The sequence below is a fragment of the Oncorhynchus mykiss genome, chromosome 12, assembly GCF_013265735.2.
Source record: "Oncorhynchus mykiss isolate Arlee chromosome 12, USDA_OmykA_1.1, whole genome shotgun sequence".
Classification (NCBI taxonomy): domain Eukaryota; kingdom Metazoa; phylum Chordata; class Actinopteri; order Salmoniformes; family Salmonidae; genus Oncorhynchus; species Oncorhynchus mykiss.
The window spans coordinates 60431813-60448964 of NC_048576.1; the positions used below are offsets into that span (position 1 = coordinate 60431813).

The 17152-nt window shown below is 43.9% G+C and overlaps 1 protein-coding gene across 6 annotated transcripts in view; it reads left to right on the forward strand.

Moving 5' to 3' along the window:
• Positions 1 to 17152, forward strand: part of ap2a1 (adaptor related protein complex 2 subunit alpha 1) — a 48653-nt gene that overhangs the window by 16770 nt on the left and 14731 nt on the right. For all 6 annotated transcript variants that reach the window (XM_036937935.1, XM_036937938.1, XM_036937940.1 and 3 more), the window contains exons 3-9: positions 2821 to 3014; positions 3322 to 3451; positions 4241 to 4342; positions 4497 to 4756; positions 10363 to 10531; positions 10666 to 10803; positions 15113 to 15295. In XM_036937935.1, coding sequence (XP_036793830.1) covers positions 2821 to 3014; positions 3322 to 3451; positions 4241 to 4342; positions 4497 to 4756; positions 10363 to 10531; positions 10666 to 10803; positions 15113 to 15295 — 1176 coding nt within the window. The remainder of the gene's footprint in view (positions 1 to 2820; positions 3015 to 3321; positions 3452 to 4240; positions 4343 to 4496; positions 4757 to 10362; positions 10532 to 10665; positions 10804 to 15112; positions 15296 to 17152) is intronic.

A 17152-nucleotide genomic window follows, 5' to 3' on the forward strand; every position in this document is an offset into this window, starting at 1 on the left:
GACGATATATGTAGGCCCCTAACACTATTATGTAAGTCTGTGATAGCAATCACTACAAATGAAGTGCTATTGAACTTTCTCACCCTCGTCAATGTAGAACATACATTAAGTGGCAGCCAGTGGGAGGCACTAGTCGACAGAGCCGTAGGGAGTTCTGCCATGTTTGCGCCATTGCACATTAAATTGATCAATTCATGACAAGTATTTTGGATTCTAATTCTCTAACTCTCTAAATAAATGGCTTGACAGCATTCGAAACAAAATGTGGCCACGTCCCAATTCTCTACCCTTCTCCCAAAGTGTGCAATTTCACAGTTTCTCACATGGATTTGACAATAGTGGAAACTCCCTCCAGCCAATGCGTACACCAATTCCATGCTTTTAAATCAGTGACGGGGAGTGTGCAAGTGCACATTTCTGGAAAAGAGTGGAGAATTGGGACGTAGCCATAGTGACACAGGAGATGAGCATTAGGCCCCCAACAGCATAGCAATTCACTCAATCAGGACCATATTTAGCATTAGAGTACATTAGCCTACAGTCACAATACACTCCAAACATTCTGGGTCACGTCTTTCTATGCTGCTGCTCGACAAAATGAAATGCCTCTCCTCTGCAGTTTATTCTGCTGTGTAATTGTTTTCTGTCTGAGGAGAGGGTTTCTGGCTAATTAAGGGAGGGATGGGTGAATGGATAGATGAGCAAATAGATATATAGAAATACTTAATTCTATTACAATCAAGTAACACATTTGGGAACAAGTTTTATTTTATATAACTGGTTAGTTTAAGTTTAAGGCTGTTTCCTTTGAAAACTGCTGTATACAGTGCCTTCGGAATGTATTCAGACCACTGGCTTTTCCCCCATTTTCTTATGTTACAGCCTGAATTTAAAATGGATTAAAAAATGTTTCCCCCTCATCAATCCACACATAATACACCATAATGTGAAAGCAAAAGACAGGTTCTGGGAAATTTTTGCTAAACAATTAAAAAAAGTAAATAGCACATTTACTTAAGTATTCAGTACTTTGTTGAAGCAGCGATTACAGCATCGAGTCATCTTGGGTATAACGCTACAAGCTTGGCACAACTGTATTTGGGGAGTTTCTCCCATTCACTGCACGCTGCCCTAACCCATCTGGACAAGAGGAATACCTATGTAAGAATGCTGTTCATCGACTACAGCTCGGCATTTAACAACATAGTACCCTCCAAACTCGTCATTAAGCATTAACCAAACCCGCCCTGTGCAACTGGGTCCTGGACTTCCTGACGGGCCGTCCCCGGGTGGTGAGGGTAGGTAAGAACATCTCCACCCTACCGATCTTCAACACTGGGGCCCCATAAGGGTGCGTTCTCAGCCCTCTCCTGTACTCCCTGTTCACCCATGACTGCGTGGCCATGCACGCCTCTAACTCAATAATCAAGTTTGCAGACTACACTACAGTGGTAGGCTTGATTACCAACAACGACGAGGCGGCCTACAGGAAGGAGGTGAGGGCCCTCGGAGTGTGGTGTCAGGAAAATAACCTCACACTCAATGTGAACAAAACAAAGGAGATGATTGTGGACGTCAGGAAACAGCAGAGGGAGCAGCCCCCTATTCACATCGACGGGACAGTGGTGGAAAGTTTTAAGTTCCTCGGCGTACACATCACAGACAAGCTGAAATGGTCCACCCACACAGACAGCGTGGTGAAGAAGGCGCAGCAGCGCAAGTTCAATCTTGGTTTCATCAGGCCAGAGAATCTTGTTTATCATGGTCTGAGAGTCCTTTAGGTGCCTTTCTCCCATCTCCACAGAGGAACTCTGGAGATCTGTCAGTGACCATTGGGTTCTTGGTCACCTCCCTGACCAAGGCCCTTCTCCCCAATTGCTCAGTTTCGCTGGGGGGCCAGCTCTAGGAAGAGTCTTGGTGGTTCCAAACTTCATCTATTTAAGAATGATGGAAGTCACTGTTTTTGGGGACCTTCAATGCTGCAGACTTTTTTTGGTACCCTTCCTCAGATCTGTGCCTCGACACAATCCTGTCTCGGAGCTCTACGGACAATTCCTTCGACCTAATGGCTTGGATTTCGCTGAGGATTTATTTTTTAAATCCATTTTAGAATAAGGCTGTAACATAACAAAGTGTGGAAAAAGTAAAGGGGAAGGAATATGATGTGAGAGGTAGTGGCAGGCAGCCACGGTTCAGGCTCAGGCCGTGCGACTGCATCGTAATGATGGCCCAGTCCGTCTTTGAGTCTCAGCCACATGAAAGAGTGTCTCAATTGCGTCCCTATATAGTGTACTACCTTTGACCAGGGCCCATAGGGTGCCATTTGGGACGCAGACGAATACTGTAGGGAGGGATGAACCCTCCACAATGCATCCTGCCATCACTCCCTACAGCTCACTTTCTATTATTTTTTTATTTTTTCTCTGCCCTTCCCCTCCTTCCCTTCTTTCTGTCTGCTTCCCTACACACATTTCCTCTTTCACTCCCCGCCTGCTCTGCTTTTCATCATATTCACCTCTCTTCCGATGACGCAACTCCCTCCTTTACCTCCATCCTGCATCCTCTGTCCCCTACACCTCATCCCTCTAAAATATCGCCTCACCCCCGCTCTCCTCCCTCCCTCCCCCCATTTGAGTCTGGTTCCTCTCAAGGCTTCTTCCTTTTAGGAATTAACACGTTACCTCGCCACTGTGCTGCTGCTTGTCGGGTTACCATGAACCACTTTGTGTCAAATGTTGTTGTATAAAGGCTATACAAATAAAATATGATTGCCTGATCTCTCCCTCTTCCCTCCCTCTCTCCCTCTCTTTCCCCTCTCAGGGCTACCTGTTCATCTCGGTGCTGGTGAACAGCAACAGCGAGCTGATCCGCCTCATCAACAACGCCATCAAGAACGACCTGTCTAGCCGCAACCCCACCTTCATGTGCCTGGCCCTGCACTGCATCGCCAACGTGGGCAGCCGTGAGATGGCCGAGGCCTTTGCTGGAGAGATCCCACGCATTCTGGTGGCTGGGTAAGAATGGAGGGGATGGAGAGGGAGGAGTAATGAGGGAGAGGGAGAGCGCAATTAGTCAGTCAAATTGTATTCTTGTAGGCCTTTTTACAACAACATTTGTCAAAGGGAGAGGTTGGGAAGAGAAGGATGGATGAAGGAAAGGAAAGGGGAGAGGGACTGAGGACATGATTTTCTTTGTATTAATATGTTATAACAGCATGATTAGACTAAATCTGCGGGACAGACAATATCTTTCCATGACCAGAGTTGTTGCAGACTGGTAAGTCCTTTATAGTGAGCATTGTGTTTGTGATGTGATTGCCAGGGACACCATGGACAGTGTGAAGCAGTCTGCTGCCCTGTGTCTTCTGCGTCTGTACAAGGCCTCCCCAGACCTGGTTCTGATGGGGGAGTGGACCTCCCGAGTGGTGCACCTCCTCAACGACCAGCACATGGTAAGAGACAGGCCATACATTTCTGCTCTAGACCAACACTAGCACACCTGTGGTGTATTCACTAGGAAGCCAACAGTAAAAACGGGGAGCGACTAAACTGAATTGTCTAATTAGAAACATTTGCTTTTGTTGCAAAACGTTTGCTTTCGCAATACGTTTTCCATTGCAAAGCAGTTTGTTACACTAAGGAATACACCCCTGATTTATCAGTTATGCTAGTGCATTTATCTTCCAGGCCAATAGGTGGCGCTAGCTGGCTCTGTTACAATATCCACACTAGTCTAGAATACCACTCTTAGGCACAGTCAACCCAATTCAGATCCCCCCCCCCCCCCCCCACACACTAATTACTCTTTTTACCAATCACATCAATCTTTTTCAGAGGTTATCTGATTGGCCAAAAGACAAATTGCTGGGAAAAAAAGCAGAATTGGGCTTCCTGTCTAAATGCAGCCAGTGTAACCTAACGTAAAGAAAATGCCTGAAAATAGATGCCTCAGATACTGGTCTTGACGAGAAAAAAAAACATTGTTAGGAGAGGTTATCTTCTGCACTGTCCAGTAAATGTGGAGGAGGCGTTAAGATAGAGTGTCGCCTTGTTAATGTCCAAAAGCTAATGTTGAACGCAACAGGCTCTCTTCCATTTCGCCTAAAAACTGTATGCATTCGGTTGCTGGTATGGATGTTGGAACCTAACTACTGACTTCATTGAGACTAAGGTTATGCCGTTTAGGTGTTACTGTTGTTTCTGATGATGAGCGTGTGTCTCTCTCTCTCTCTCTCTCGCAGGGTGTTGTCACGGCAGCCATCTCCCTCATCACCTGTCTCAGCTCGAAGAACCCAGATGAGTTCAAAACCTGTGTGTCCCTGGCTGTTTCTCGTCTGAGCAGGGTGTGTGTGTGCGTGTGTATGTGCGCACGTGTTCATGTATACCTATAAAATCATGCATGTCAGTCCAGCGATCCATTCTCCCTTTGCCTCACTGTCTCTATCTCCAGGATTTCAACCCATCTCTCTTTCTCCTCCTCCCGTTCTCCTTCTCCAGATTGTGTCTTCAGCCTCCACTGACCTGCAGGACTACACCTACTACTTTGTCCCGGCCCCGTGGCTGTCCTGTAAACTGCTGCGCCTGCTGCAGTGCTACCCACCACCAGAGGATGGCGCCGTGAAGGGCCGCTTGGTGGAGTGTCTGGAGACCATCCTGAACAAGGCCCAGGAACCACCCAAGTCCAAAAAGGTTCAGCACTCCAACGCCAAGAACGCCATCCTGTTCGAGGCCATCTCACTCATCATCCACTACGACAGGTGAGGAGGATATCTGTCACTCTCGGTGTCTGTCTTAATCTTCTCGCTCTGTCATTTTCTCACTTTTTCTGTATCTCTTTTTCTCTCACTCTTTCAGTAGCTCTCTCTCTTGCTCTCTCTGTGTGTGTGTGTGTGTGTGTGTGTTTCTCTCTTTCTCATATATACACTGAACAAAAATATAAACGCAACATGTAACAATTCCAAAGATTTTACCGACTTAAAGTTCATGTAAGGAAACCAGAAAATTGAAATAAATTCATTAGACCCTAATCTATGGATTTCACATGACTGGGAATACAGATATGCATCTGTTGGTCACAGATACCTTAAAAAAAAAAAAAGATAGGGGCGTGGATCGGAAAACCAGTCCGTATCTGGTGTGGCCACCATTTGCCTCACATCCCCTTCGCATACAGTTGATCAGGCTGTTGATTGTGGCCTGTGGAATGTTGTCCCACTCCTCTTCCATGACTGTGCGAAGTTGTTGTATATTGGAAGGAACTGGAACACGCTGTTGTACACTATCCAGAGCATCCCAAATATGCTCAATGGGTGAGTATGCAGGCCATGGAAGAACTGGAATATTTTCAGCTTCCATGAATTGTGTATAGATCCTTGCGACATGGGGACGTGCATTATCATGCTGAAACATGAGGTGATGGCAGCGGATGAATGGCACAACAATGGGCCTCAGGTTCTTGTCATGGTATATCGGTGTATTCAAATTGTCATCGATAAAATGCCATTGTGTTCGTTGTCCGTAGCTTATGCCTGCCCATACCACAACCCCACCGCCACCATGGGGAACTCTGTTCACAACCTTTATATTGCCCATACGACGCTGTAGACGCTGTCCTCCTTCTGCCCGTTACGACGCCAGACCTGCAGTCAGGTCAAGACCCTGGGGAGGACGACCAGCACGCAGATGAGCTTCCCTGAGACTGTTTCTAACAGTTTGTGCATAAATTCTTTGTTTGTGCAAGCCCACAGTTTCATCAGCTGTCCAGGTGGCTGGTCTTAGACGATCCAGCAAGTGAAGAATCTTGATGTGGAGGTCCTGGGCTGGCGTGGTTACACGTGGTTTGTGGTTGTTAGGCCGGTTGGACGTACTGCCAAATTGTCTAAAATCATGTAGGAGGCGGCTTATGGTAGATAAATGTACATTAAACTCTCTGGCAACAGCTCTTATGGATATTCCTGCATTCAGCATGCCAATTGCACGTTCCCTCGACTTGAGACATCTGTAGCATTATTGTGTGACAAAACTGTACATTTTAGAGAGGCCTTTTAGTGCCCCCAGCACAAGGTGCACCTGTGTAATGATCATGCTGTTTAACCAGCTTCTTGATATGCCACACCTGTCAGGTGGATGGATTATCTTGGCAAAGTAGAAATGCTCATTTAACAGGGATGCACAAAATTTGAGAGAAATAAGCTTTTTGTGCATATGTAAAATGTCTGGGATCTTTTCTTTCAGTTCATGAAACACATGGTGTCGTGGAAATTTCCTCTATTTACCAAATCATGGGAGCAAACCACACACACAAGTCAGAGTTAGTTATCAAAGTCCATCTTTAATTATATGAGCTCTATCACAACCCTGTGACTCTCAGATTGATTCAGTGTCTCCCAGTGAATCCTCTGAGAGCCCCCTTACAATGCAACTGAGTTCCTTTAATAGCAAAGACACACATAGTCAGACAGCATAGACATAACTCATCGTTCAGCTTTGTCTCCTTTCCCAAACCCAGAACCATATACCAATCCTCCATTACAACAGGCATATATCAAATTGTCATTTAGATACAACCCACTCTAAATACAAACTCCTGGACAAACTCACGGAGAGGAGGGTGAGGCTATAGGTTAAGATAGAAACAACATAAGAGGGAGCATAGAATGATTCCAGACACTGCAACCTTCCTTTCCCCACTATGGGAAAGGTAGATAGTGAAAGATATGTTTACACATGATGACACTTTGACCTCTCCCCTCTCAGCGGCCCAGGCAACTTAGTTTTGACATAGAACAGATAACTGCAACCTCACCACAGAATTACACAAAAATACCATTCTGATGAGAATTAACTTACACATATTTGATGAATATAAAACATCTTACATATGTTACCAACAAATTCTGAATCTTCCCTAACAATGGGTCAACACTTTGTATTTATATTTTGTTCGGTATGTGTATATATACTCCTTCCTAATATTGAGGTACGCTCAGAACAGCCTCAATTCTTTGGGGCATGGACTCTACAAGGTGTTGAAAGTTTTCCACAGGGATGCTTGCCCATGTTGACCATAACTCTTCCCACAATTGTGTCAAGTTGACTGTATGTCCTTTACGTGGTGGGCCATTGTTGATGCACACGGAGAACTGTTGAGCGTGAAAAACCCAGCAGCGTTGCTGTTCTTGACACATACCGGTGCGCCTGGCACCTACTACCATACCCAGTTCAAATGCAAATCTTTTGTCTTGCCCATTCACCCTCCAAATGGCATGTCTGAATTGTCTCAAGGCTTAACAATCCTTCTTTAACCTGTCTCCTTCCCTTCATTTACACTGATTTTAAGTGGATTTAACAGGTGACATCAAGGGGTCATAGCTTTCACCTGGATTCACCTGATCAGTCTATGTCATGGTAAGAGCAGGTGTCACTAATGTTTTGTATACTCAGTGTACACCTTGTAGAGTCCATGCCCCAACAAAATGAGGCTGTTCTGAGGGCAAAAGTGGTGCTGCAACTCAATATTAGGAAAGTGTTCCTAATGTTTTGTGTACTCGGTGTGTGTGTGTGTGTGTGTATATGTATATATGTATATATGTGTATATGTATATGTATGTATATGTGTATGTATATATATATATATATATATATGTATGTATATATATATATATATATATATATGTATGTATATATATATATATATATGTATATATGTATGTGTATATATATATATGTATGTGTATATGTATGTGTATATATATATATGTATGTGTATATATATGTATATATGTATATATATATATATGTATGTGTATATATATGTATATATGTATATATATATATGTATGTGTATATATATGTATATATGTATATATATATATATGTATGTGTATATATATGTATATATGTATATATATATATATGTATGTGTATATATATGTATGTATATGTATGTGTATGTATGTATATGTATGTGTATGTATGTGTATATATATATATATAATGTATGTATATGTATGTGTATATATATATATATATATATATATATGTATGTATATATATGTATGTATGTATATATATGTATGTGTATATACAGTGCCTTACGAAAGTATTCGGCCCCCCCTTGAACTTTGCGACCTTTTGCCACATTTTAGGCTTCAAACATAAAGATATAAAACTGTATTTTTTTGTGAAGAATCAACAACAAGTGGGACACAATCATGAAGTGGAGCGACATTTATTGGATGTTTCAAACTTTTTTAACAAATCAAAAACTGAAAAATTGGGTGTGCAAAATTATTCAGCCCCTTTTACTTTCAGTGCAGCAAACTCTCTCCAGAAGTTCAGTGAGGATCTCTGAATGATCCAATGTTGACCTAAATGACTAATGATGATAAAAACAATCCACCTGTGTGTAATCAAGTCTCCGTATAAATGCGCCTGCACTGTGATAGTCTCAGAGGTCTGTTAAAAGCGCAGAGAGCATCATGAAGAACGAGGAACACACCAGGCAGGTCCGAGATACTGTTGTGAAGAAGTTTAAAGCCGGATTTGGATACAAAAATATTTCCCAAGCTTTAAACATCCCAAGGAGCACTGTGCAAGCGATAATATTGAAATGGAAGGAGTATCAGACCACTGCAAATCTACCAAGACCTGGCTGTCCCTCTAAACTTTCAGCTCATACAAGGAGAAGACTGATCAGAGATGCAGCCAAGAGGCCCATGATCACTCTGGATGAACTGCAGAGATCTACAGCTGAGGTGGGAGACTCTGTCCATAGGACAACAATCAGTCGTATATTGCACAAATCCGGCCTTTATGGAAGCGTGGCAAGAAGAAAGCCATTTCTTAAAGGTATCCATAAAAAGTGCCGTTTAAAGTTTGCCACAAGCCACCTGGGAGACACACCAAACATGTGGAAGAAGGTGCTCTGGTCAGATGAAACCAAAATTGAACTTTTTGGCAACAATGCAAAACGTTATGTTTGGCGTAAAAGCAACACAGCTGAACACACCATCCCCACTGTCAAACATGGTGGTGGCAGCATCATGGTTTGGGCCTGCTTTTCTTCAGCAGGGACAGGGAAGATGGTTAAAATTGATGGGAAGATGGATGGAGCCAAATACAGGACCATTCTGGAAGAAAACCTGATGGAGTCTGCAAAAGACCTGAGACTGGGACGGAGATTTGTCTTCCAACAAGACAATGATCCAAAACATAAAGCAAAATCTACAATGGAATGGTTCAAAAATAAACATATCCAGGTGTTAGAATGGCCAAGTCAAAGTCCAGACCTGAATCCAATCGAGAATCTGTGGAAAGAACTGAAAACTGCTGTTCACAAATGCTCTCCATCCAACCTCACTGAGCTCGAGCTGTTTTGCAAGGAGGAGTGGGAAAAAATGTCAGTCTCTCGATGTGCAAAACTGATAGAGACATACCCCAAGCGACTTACAGATGTAATCGCATCAAAAGGTGGCGCTACAAAGTATTAATTTAAGGGGGCTGAATAATTTTGCACGCCCAATTTTTCAGTTTTTGATTTGTTAAAAAAGTTTGAAATATCCAATAAATGTCGTTCCACTTCATGATTGTGTCCCACTTGTTGTTGATTCTTCACAAAAAAATACAGTTTTATATCTTTGTTTGAAGCCTGAAATGTGGCAAAAGGTCGCAAAGTTCAAGGGGGCCGAATACTTTCGCAAGGCACTGTATGTATCATACATTTTCAGCCTGTAACGCAACATAATGTGGAATACTTTTACACACACACACACACACACACACACACACAGTATATTCCTCTTTCTACTCTCTCCCTCTCTCTCTGTGTGTCTCGGTCTCTGTTTCTCTCTTCCCTAAACCTAAAGAGTGGCAATTGGACTGTTTTCTCTGCTACCGCACGGCAAGCAGTACCGGAGCGCCAGGTCTAGGACCAAAAGGCTCCTCAACAGCTTCTACAATTTACATTGACCCCCCCCCCCCCCCCCCCCCCCCCCCCTCTTGTACACTGCTGCTACTTGCTGTTTGTTTGTTACCTATGCATAGTCACTTCTACCCCCACCTACATGTACAGAGTACCTCAACTAGCCTGTACCCCTGCAACCTGACTCAGTACCAGTGCCCCCTGTATATAGCCTCGTAATTCTTATTGTGTTACTTTTTATTATTACTTTTTATTTTAGCCTACTTGGTAAATATTTTCTTCTTCTTGAACTGCACTGTTGGTTAAGGGCTTATAAGTAAGCATTTCACAGTAAGTAAAGTCTACACTTGTTGTATTCGGCGCAAGTGGAACATTAAGTTTGATTTGATTATGGTGTGGCTTACTCTTAATTTCTCCCTCCTTCAACTTCCCCCTCTCCAGTGAGCCCAACCTGCTGGTGCGTGCCTGTAACCAGCTGGGTCAGTTCCTGCAGCACAGAGAGACCAACCTGCGCTACCTGGCTCTGGAGAGCATGTGTACCCTGGCCAGCTCCGAGTTCTCCCATGAGGCCGTCAAGACCCACATCGAGACCGTCATCAACGCACTCAAGGTCTGTCTCTGTCATGCACACGTTACACGCACACTCAGACGAGACACTGCTTTTAAAAAAAAATAATTACACTTTGTTTTAAGTACTTTGCTGGTGTTTGTAACACATTTTATACCTCATCTTTTTCTCTCCAGACTGAAAGGGATGTGAGTGTTCGCCAGAGGGCTGCTGACCTGCTCTACGCCATGTGTGACCGTAGCAACGCCAAGCAGATAGTTGCCGAGATGCTCAGCTACCTGGAGACAGCCGATTACTCCATCAGAGAGGAGATGGTACGTGTCTGCTTGTGTGTATATTGTATGTTTTCCCCCTCTGAGTGCCTCTGGGTTTATGCCTGCATGTGTGTCTTTGCGCTTATGTGTCTGTGTTAGTGTGTAACCCAGCGGTCCCAAAACTGTGGGTCGCTTGACGTGAAAATGGTGTCGTCGGGAGAATTTCTAAAATCCTAAATTCAATGTCTCAAAATCATTATAATGTGGTTATCCTTAATCTAAATAGAAATTATTAGAATCTAAAAGATAAAATTAAACTAGAGAGCGCCCTTAGATCATGGGAAAAGGCTGCACTTGCTCATTGCACTTCAATCATTCACACCATTAATGGCTGGGCACGCTACGCTATGAAACCACACACTATTGCAGAGACTGATACAGTTGAAGTCGGAAGTTTACATACACCTTAGCCAAATACATTGAAACTCAGTTTTTCACAATTCCTGACATTTAATCCTAGTAGAAATTCCCTGTTTTAGGTCAGTTAGGATCACCACTTTATTTTAAGAATGTGAAATGTCAGAATAGTAGTGGAGAGAATTATTTATTTCAGCTTTTATTTCTTTCATTACATTCCCAGTGGGTCAGAAGTTTACATACACTCAATTAGTATTTGGTAGCATTGCCTTCAAATTGTTTAACTTGGGTCAAACGTTTCGGATAACCTTCCACAATAAGTCAGGTTTGTAGGCCTCCTTGCTCGCATATGCTTTTTCAGTTCTGCCCACACATTTTCTATAGGATTAAGGTCAGGGCTTTGTGATGGCCACTCCAATACCTTGTCTTTGTTGTCCTTAAGCCATTTTGGAGGTATGCTTAGGGTCATTGTCCATTTGGAAGACCCATTTGCGACCAAGCTTGAACTTCCTGACTGATGTCTTGAGATGTTGCTTCAATATATCCACATAATTTTCCTCCCTCATGAAGCCATTATTTTGTGAAGTGCACCAGTCCCTCCTGCAGCAAAGCACCCCCACAACATGATGCTGCCACCCCCGTGCTTCATGGTTGGGATGGTGTTCTTCGACTTGCAAGCCTCCCCCTTTTTCCTCCAAACATAACGATGGACATTATGGCATCATTAGACCAGAGGACATTTCTCCAAAAAGTACGATTTTTGTCCCCATATTGCAAACTGTAGTCTGGCTTTTTTATGGCGGTTTTGGAGCAGTGGCTTCTTCCTTGCTGAGCGACCTTTCAGGTTATGTCGATATATGACTCGTTTTACTGTGGATATAGATACTTTTGTACCCGTTTCCTCCAGCATCTTCACAAGGTCCTTTGCTGCTGTTCTGGGATTGATTTGTACTTTTCGCACCAAAGTACGTTCATCTCCAGGAGACAGAACGCGTCTCCTTCTGGAGCGGTATGGCGGCTGTGTGGTCCCATGGTGTTTATACTTGAGTACTATTGTTTGTACAGATGAACATGGTACCTTCAGGCGTTTGGAAATTGCTCCCAAGGATGAACCAGACTACAATTTTTTTTCTGAAGTCTTGGCTGATTTCTTTTGATTTTCCCATGATGTCAAGCAAAGAGGCACTGAGATTGAAGGTAGGTCTTGAAATACATTTTCTGGAATTTTCCAAGCTGTTTAAAGGCACAGTCAACTTAGCGTATGTAAACTTCTGACCCACTGGAATTGTGATACAGTGAATGATAAGTGAAATAATCTGTCTCTAAACAATTGTTTGAAAAATTACTTGTGTCATGCACAAAGTAGATGTCCTAACTGAATTGCCAAAGTTATAGTTTGTTTACAAGAAATTGGTAGAGTTGTTGGAAAATGAGTTTTAGTGACTCCAACCTAAGTGTATGTAAACTTCTGACTTCAACTGTACCGTCTACAATTGATATAATAAAAACAGTATATGGGGAGGCACAGAAACTCACATCAATTCCTTTGTCAGATAACACTGTTAAATTAAGAATTTATGCTTTTGCTAGCAATCAAGAGGAAACTGACTGAACGACTCAAACTCCCAAGCTTATGTTTTACAAATGGACTTTAGCTGTGAGGGCTGAGATGCCCATGCATTGACTTTTGTTCGCTATACATGTTGTGGGATGCTATTCACAAGGACATATTTTTCTGTCTCAATTCCCAAACATGAAACAGCATAGGGGATGTTCAGTGTGCTGCGTGGCTATTTTTTTGACCAAAAACAGATTCCCTATGGGATCGAATGGTGGGCTTTTGCACAGATGGGGCTCCGTCTATCAGGGAACAGGGGTCAGGCCTCTGCACTCTAGTTAGTAATGTGTCTCCCTCTGCCTTATGGACACATTGTATGATACACTGAGCACAAATGGCGGCAGAAGAGCTAAGCACAGATCTCTGAGATATTTATTTATATTTTATTTCACCTTTATTTTTACCAGGTAGGCAAGTTGAGAACGAGTTCTCATTTACAATTGCGACCTGGCCAAGATAAAGCAAAGCAGTTCGACACGAACAACAACACAGAGTTACACATGGAGTAAAACAAACATAATAGAATACAATAATAGAAGAAAAATGAGTCTATATACAATGTGAGCAAATGAGGTGAGATAAAGGGAGGTAAAGGCAAAAAAAAGGCTTTGGTGGCAAAGTAAATACAATATAGCAAGTAAAAAAATAAAATAAAAAAATACACTGGAATGGTAGATTTGCAGTGGAAGAATGTGCAAAGTAGAGAGAAATAATGGGGGTGCAACGGAGCAAAATAAATAAATAAATACAGTAGGGGGAGAGGTAGTTGTTTGGGCTAAATTATAGATGGGCTATGTACAGGTGCAGTAATCTGTGAGCTGCTCTGACAGCTGGTGCTTAAAGCTAGTGAGGGGGATAAGTGTTTCCAGTTTCAGAGATTTTTGCAGATCGTTCCAGTCATTGGCAGCAGAGAACTGGAAGGCGAGGAAGCCAAAGTAAGAATTGGTTTTGGGGGTGACCAGAGAGATATACCTGCTGGAGTGCGTGCTACAGGTGGGTGCTGCTATGGTGACCAGCGAGGTGAGATAAGGGGGGACTTCACCTAGCAGGGTCTTGTAGATGACCTGGAGCCAGTGGGTTTGGCGACGAGTATGAAGCGAGGGCCAGCCAACGAGAGCGTTCAGGTCGCAGTGGTGGGTAGTATATGGGGCTTTGGTGACAAAACGGATGGCACTGTGATAGACTGCATCCAATTTATTGAGTAGGGTATTGGAGGCTTTTTTGTAAATGACGTCGCCGAAGTCTAGGATCGGTAGGATGGTCAGTTTTACAAGGGTATGTTTGGCAGCATGCGTGAAGGAGGCTTTGTTGCGAAATAGGAAGCCAATTCTAGATTTAACTTTGTATTGGTGATGTTTGATGTGAGTCTGGAAGGAGAGTTTACAGTCTTAACCAGACACCTAGGTATTTGTAGTTGTCCACATATTCTAAGACAGAACCGTCCAGAGTAGTGATGTTGGACGGGCGGGCAGGTGCAGGCAGCGATCGGTTGAAGAGCATGCATTTAGTTTTACTTTTATTTAAGAGCAATTGGAGGCCACGGAAGGAGAGTTGTATGGCATTGAAGCTCATCTGGAGGGTTATAAACACAGAGTCCAAAGAAGGGCCAGAAGTATACAGAATGGTGTTGTCTGTGTAGAGGTGGATCAGAGACTCACCAGCAGCAAGAGCGACATCATTGATGTATACAGAGAAGAGAGTCGGTCCAAGAATTGAACCCTGTGGCACCCCCATAGAGACTGCCAGAGGCCCGGACAACAGGCCCTCCGATTTGACACTCTGAACTCTATCAGAGAAATCACTGACGTCATGATCCGAGTTCCCAGTTGTCCTGAAAGCACCATAAAACTCATGGTAGACTACCCTTCGCCAGCTCATATCTGTGTGAAGCTGGATTGAGTTCTCCTACTTCTGCATTAAAACCAAATATGGATCCAGGTTGGATGTGAAAGCAGAGATGAGGTGCGTACTGTCAACCACGCCCCTTGACTTTGAGAAGTTCCGACGCGACATGCAACACAGAGGGTGTTCTTTAATGGAAGCCAGCTAATGGGGATCCATAATAAATACAAGTATGAACAAGCACACCCATCTCATTAGTGGTGGTGATACGAGAAGCATTTTGTCAGACTAATTTGCAATTGACTGCTCTACATTGAAAGTATGTGATGGTGACTGCCATAGCTCCAAATAAAAAGTAAACTTGGCTGTTAATAAAACATTTTAGAAATCACATGGGTGGGGCTGCGAGAATTTTCAGATATCAATATGGGGTCATGGGCCAAAAAAGTTTGAGAACCCCTGGTGTAACCTCTCTGCTCCCTTCTCTCCCAGGTGTTGAAGGTGGCCATCCTGGCAGAGAAGTATGCAGTGGACTACTCATGGTATGTTGACACCATCCTTAACCTCATCCGCATTGCCGGGGACTACGTCAGTGAGGAGGTGTGGTACCGCGTCATCCAGATTGTCATCAACCGCGACGATGTGCAGGGCTACGCCGCCAAGACCGTCTTCGAGGTAGGGGCTGCCCAAGCCGGATACGTCTGGATCCAATGTGCTCTTTTTGTCTCAACTTGGAAATTCCTCAATCATATTCCCTGGTTGAGTACATTAGGGTGAAAACGTTTTTAAAACTATTGCAAAGGAAATCAAAACCTTGTTTAAAATACACTGCTCAAAAAAATAAAGGGAACACTAAAATAACACATCCTATATCTGAGTGAATGAAATATTCTTATTAAGTACTTTTTTCTTTACATAGTTGAATGTGCTGACAACAAAATCACACAAAAATTATCAATGGAAATCAAATGTATCAACCCATGGAAGTCACACTCAAAATTAAAGTGGAAAACCACACTACAGGCTGATCCAACTTTGATGTAATGTCCTTAAAACAAGTCAAAATGAGGCTCAGTAGTGTGTGTGGCCTCCACGTGCCTGTATGACCTCCCTACAATGCCTGTGCATGCTCGTGATGAGGTGGCGGATGGTCTCCTGAGGGATCTCCTCCCAGACCTGGACTAAAGCATCCGCCAACTCCTGACAGTCTGTGGTGCAACGTGGCGTTGGTGGATGGAGCGAGACATGATGTCCCAGATGTGCTCAATTGGATTCAGGTCTGGGGAACGGGCGGGCCAGTCCATAGCATCAATGCCTTCCTCTTGCAGGAACTGCTGACACACTCCAGCCACATGAGGTCAAGCATTGTCTTGCATTAGGAGGAACCCAGGGCCAACCACATGGTCTCAGAAGGGGTCTGAGGATCTCATCTCGGTACCTAATGGCAGTCAGGCTACCTCTGGCGAGCACATGTGGAGGGCTGTGCGGCCCCCCCAAAGAAATGCCACCCCACACCATGACTGACCCACTGCCAAACCGGTCATGCTGGAGGATGTTGCAGGCGGCAGAATGTTCTCCACGGCGTCTCCAGACTGTCACATCTGTCACGTGCTTAGTGTGAACCTGCTTTCATCTGTGAAGAGCACAGGGCGCCAGTGGCGAATTTGCCAATCTTGGTGTTCTCTGGCAAATGCCAAATGTCCTGCACGGTGTTGGGCTGGTAAGCACAACCCCCACCTGTGGACGTCGGGCCCTCATATCACCCTCATGGAGTCTGTTTCTGACCGTTTGAGCAGACACATGCACATTTGTGGCCTGCTGGAGGTCATTTTGCTCTGGCTCTGGCAGTGCTCCTCCTGCTCCTCCTTGCACAAAGGCGGAGGTAGCGGTCCTGCTGCTGGGTTGTTGCCTTCCTACGGCCTCCTCCATGTCTCCTGATGTACTGGCCTGTCTCCTGGTAGCGCCTCCATGCTCTGGACACTACGCTGACAGACACAGCAAACCTTCTTGCCTCAGCTCGCATTGATGTGCCATCCTGGATGAGCTGCACTACCTGAGCCACTTGTGTGGGTTGTAGACTCCGTCTCATGCTACCACTAGAGTGAAAGCACAGCCAGCATTCAAAAGTGACCAAAACATCAGCCAGGAAGCATAGGAACTGAGAAGTGGTCTGTGGTCACCACCTGCAGAACCACTCCTTTATTGGGGGTGTCTTGCTAATTGCCTATAATTTCCACCTGTTGTCTATTCCATTTGCACAACAGCATGTGAAATGTATTGTCAATCAGTGTTGCTTCCTAAGTGGACAGTTTGATTTCACAGAAGTGTGATTGACTTGGAGTTACATTGTGTTGTTTAAGTGTTCCCTTTATTTTTTGAGCAGTGTATATATGTGTATGTGTATATGTGTGTGTGTATATATATGTGTGTGTGTGTGTGTGTGTGTGAAGTTCTCCCTGTTTGAGGAATTTGTTTTTGTTTGGTGCTTAATGAACACGGCTCTGAAGACCCATTGCATTTGGCTATCATAAA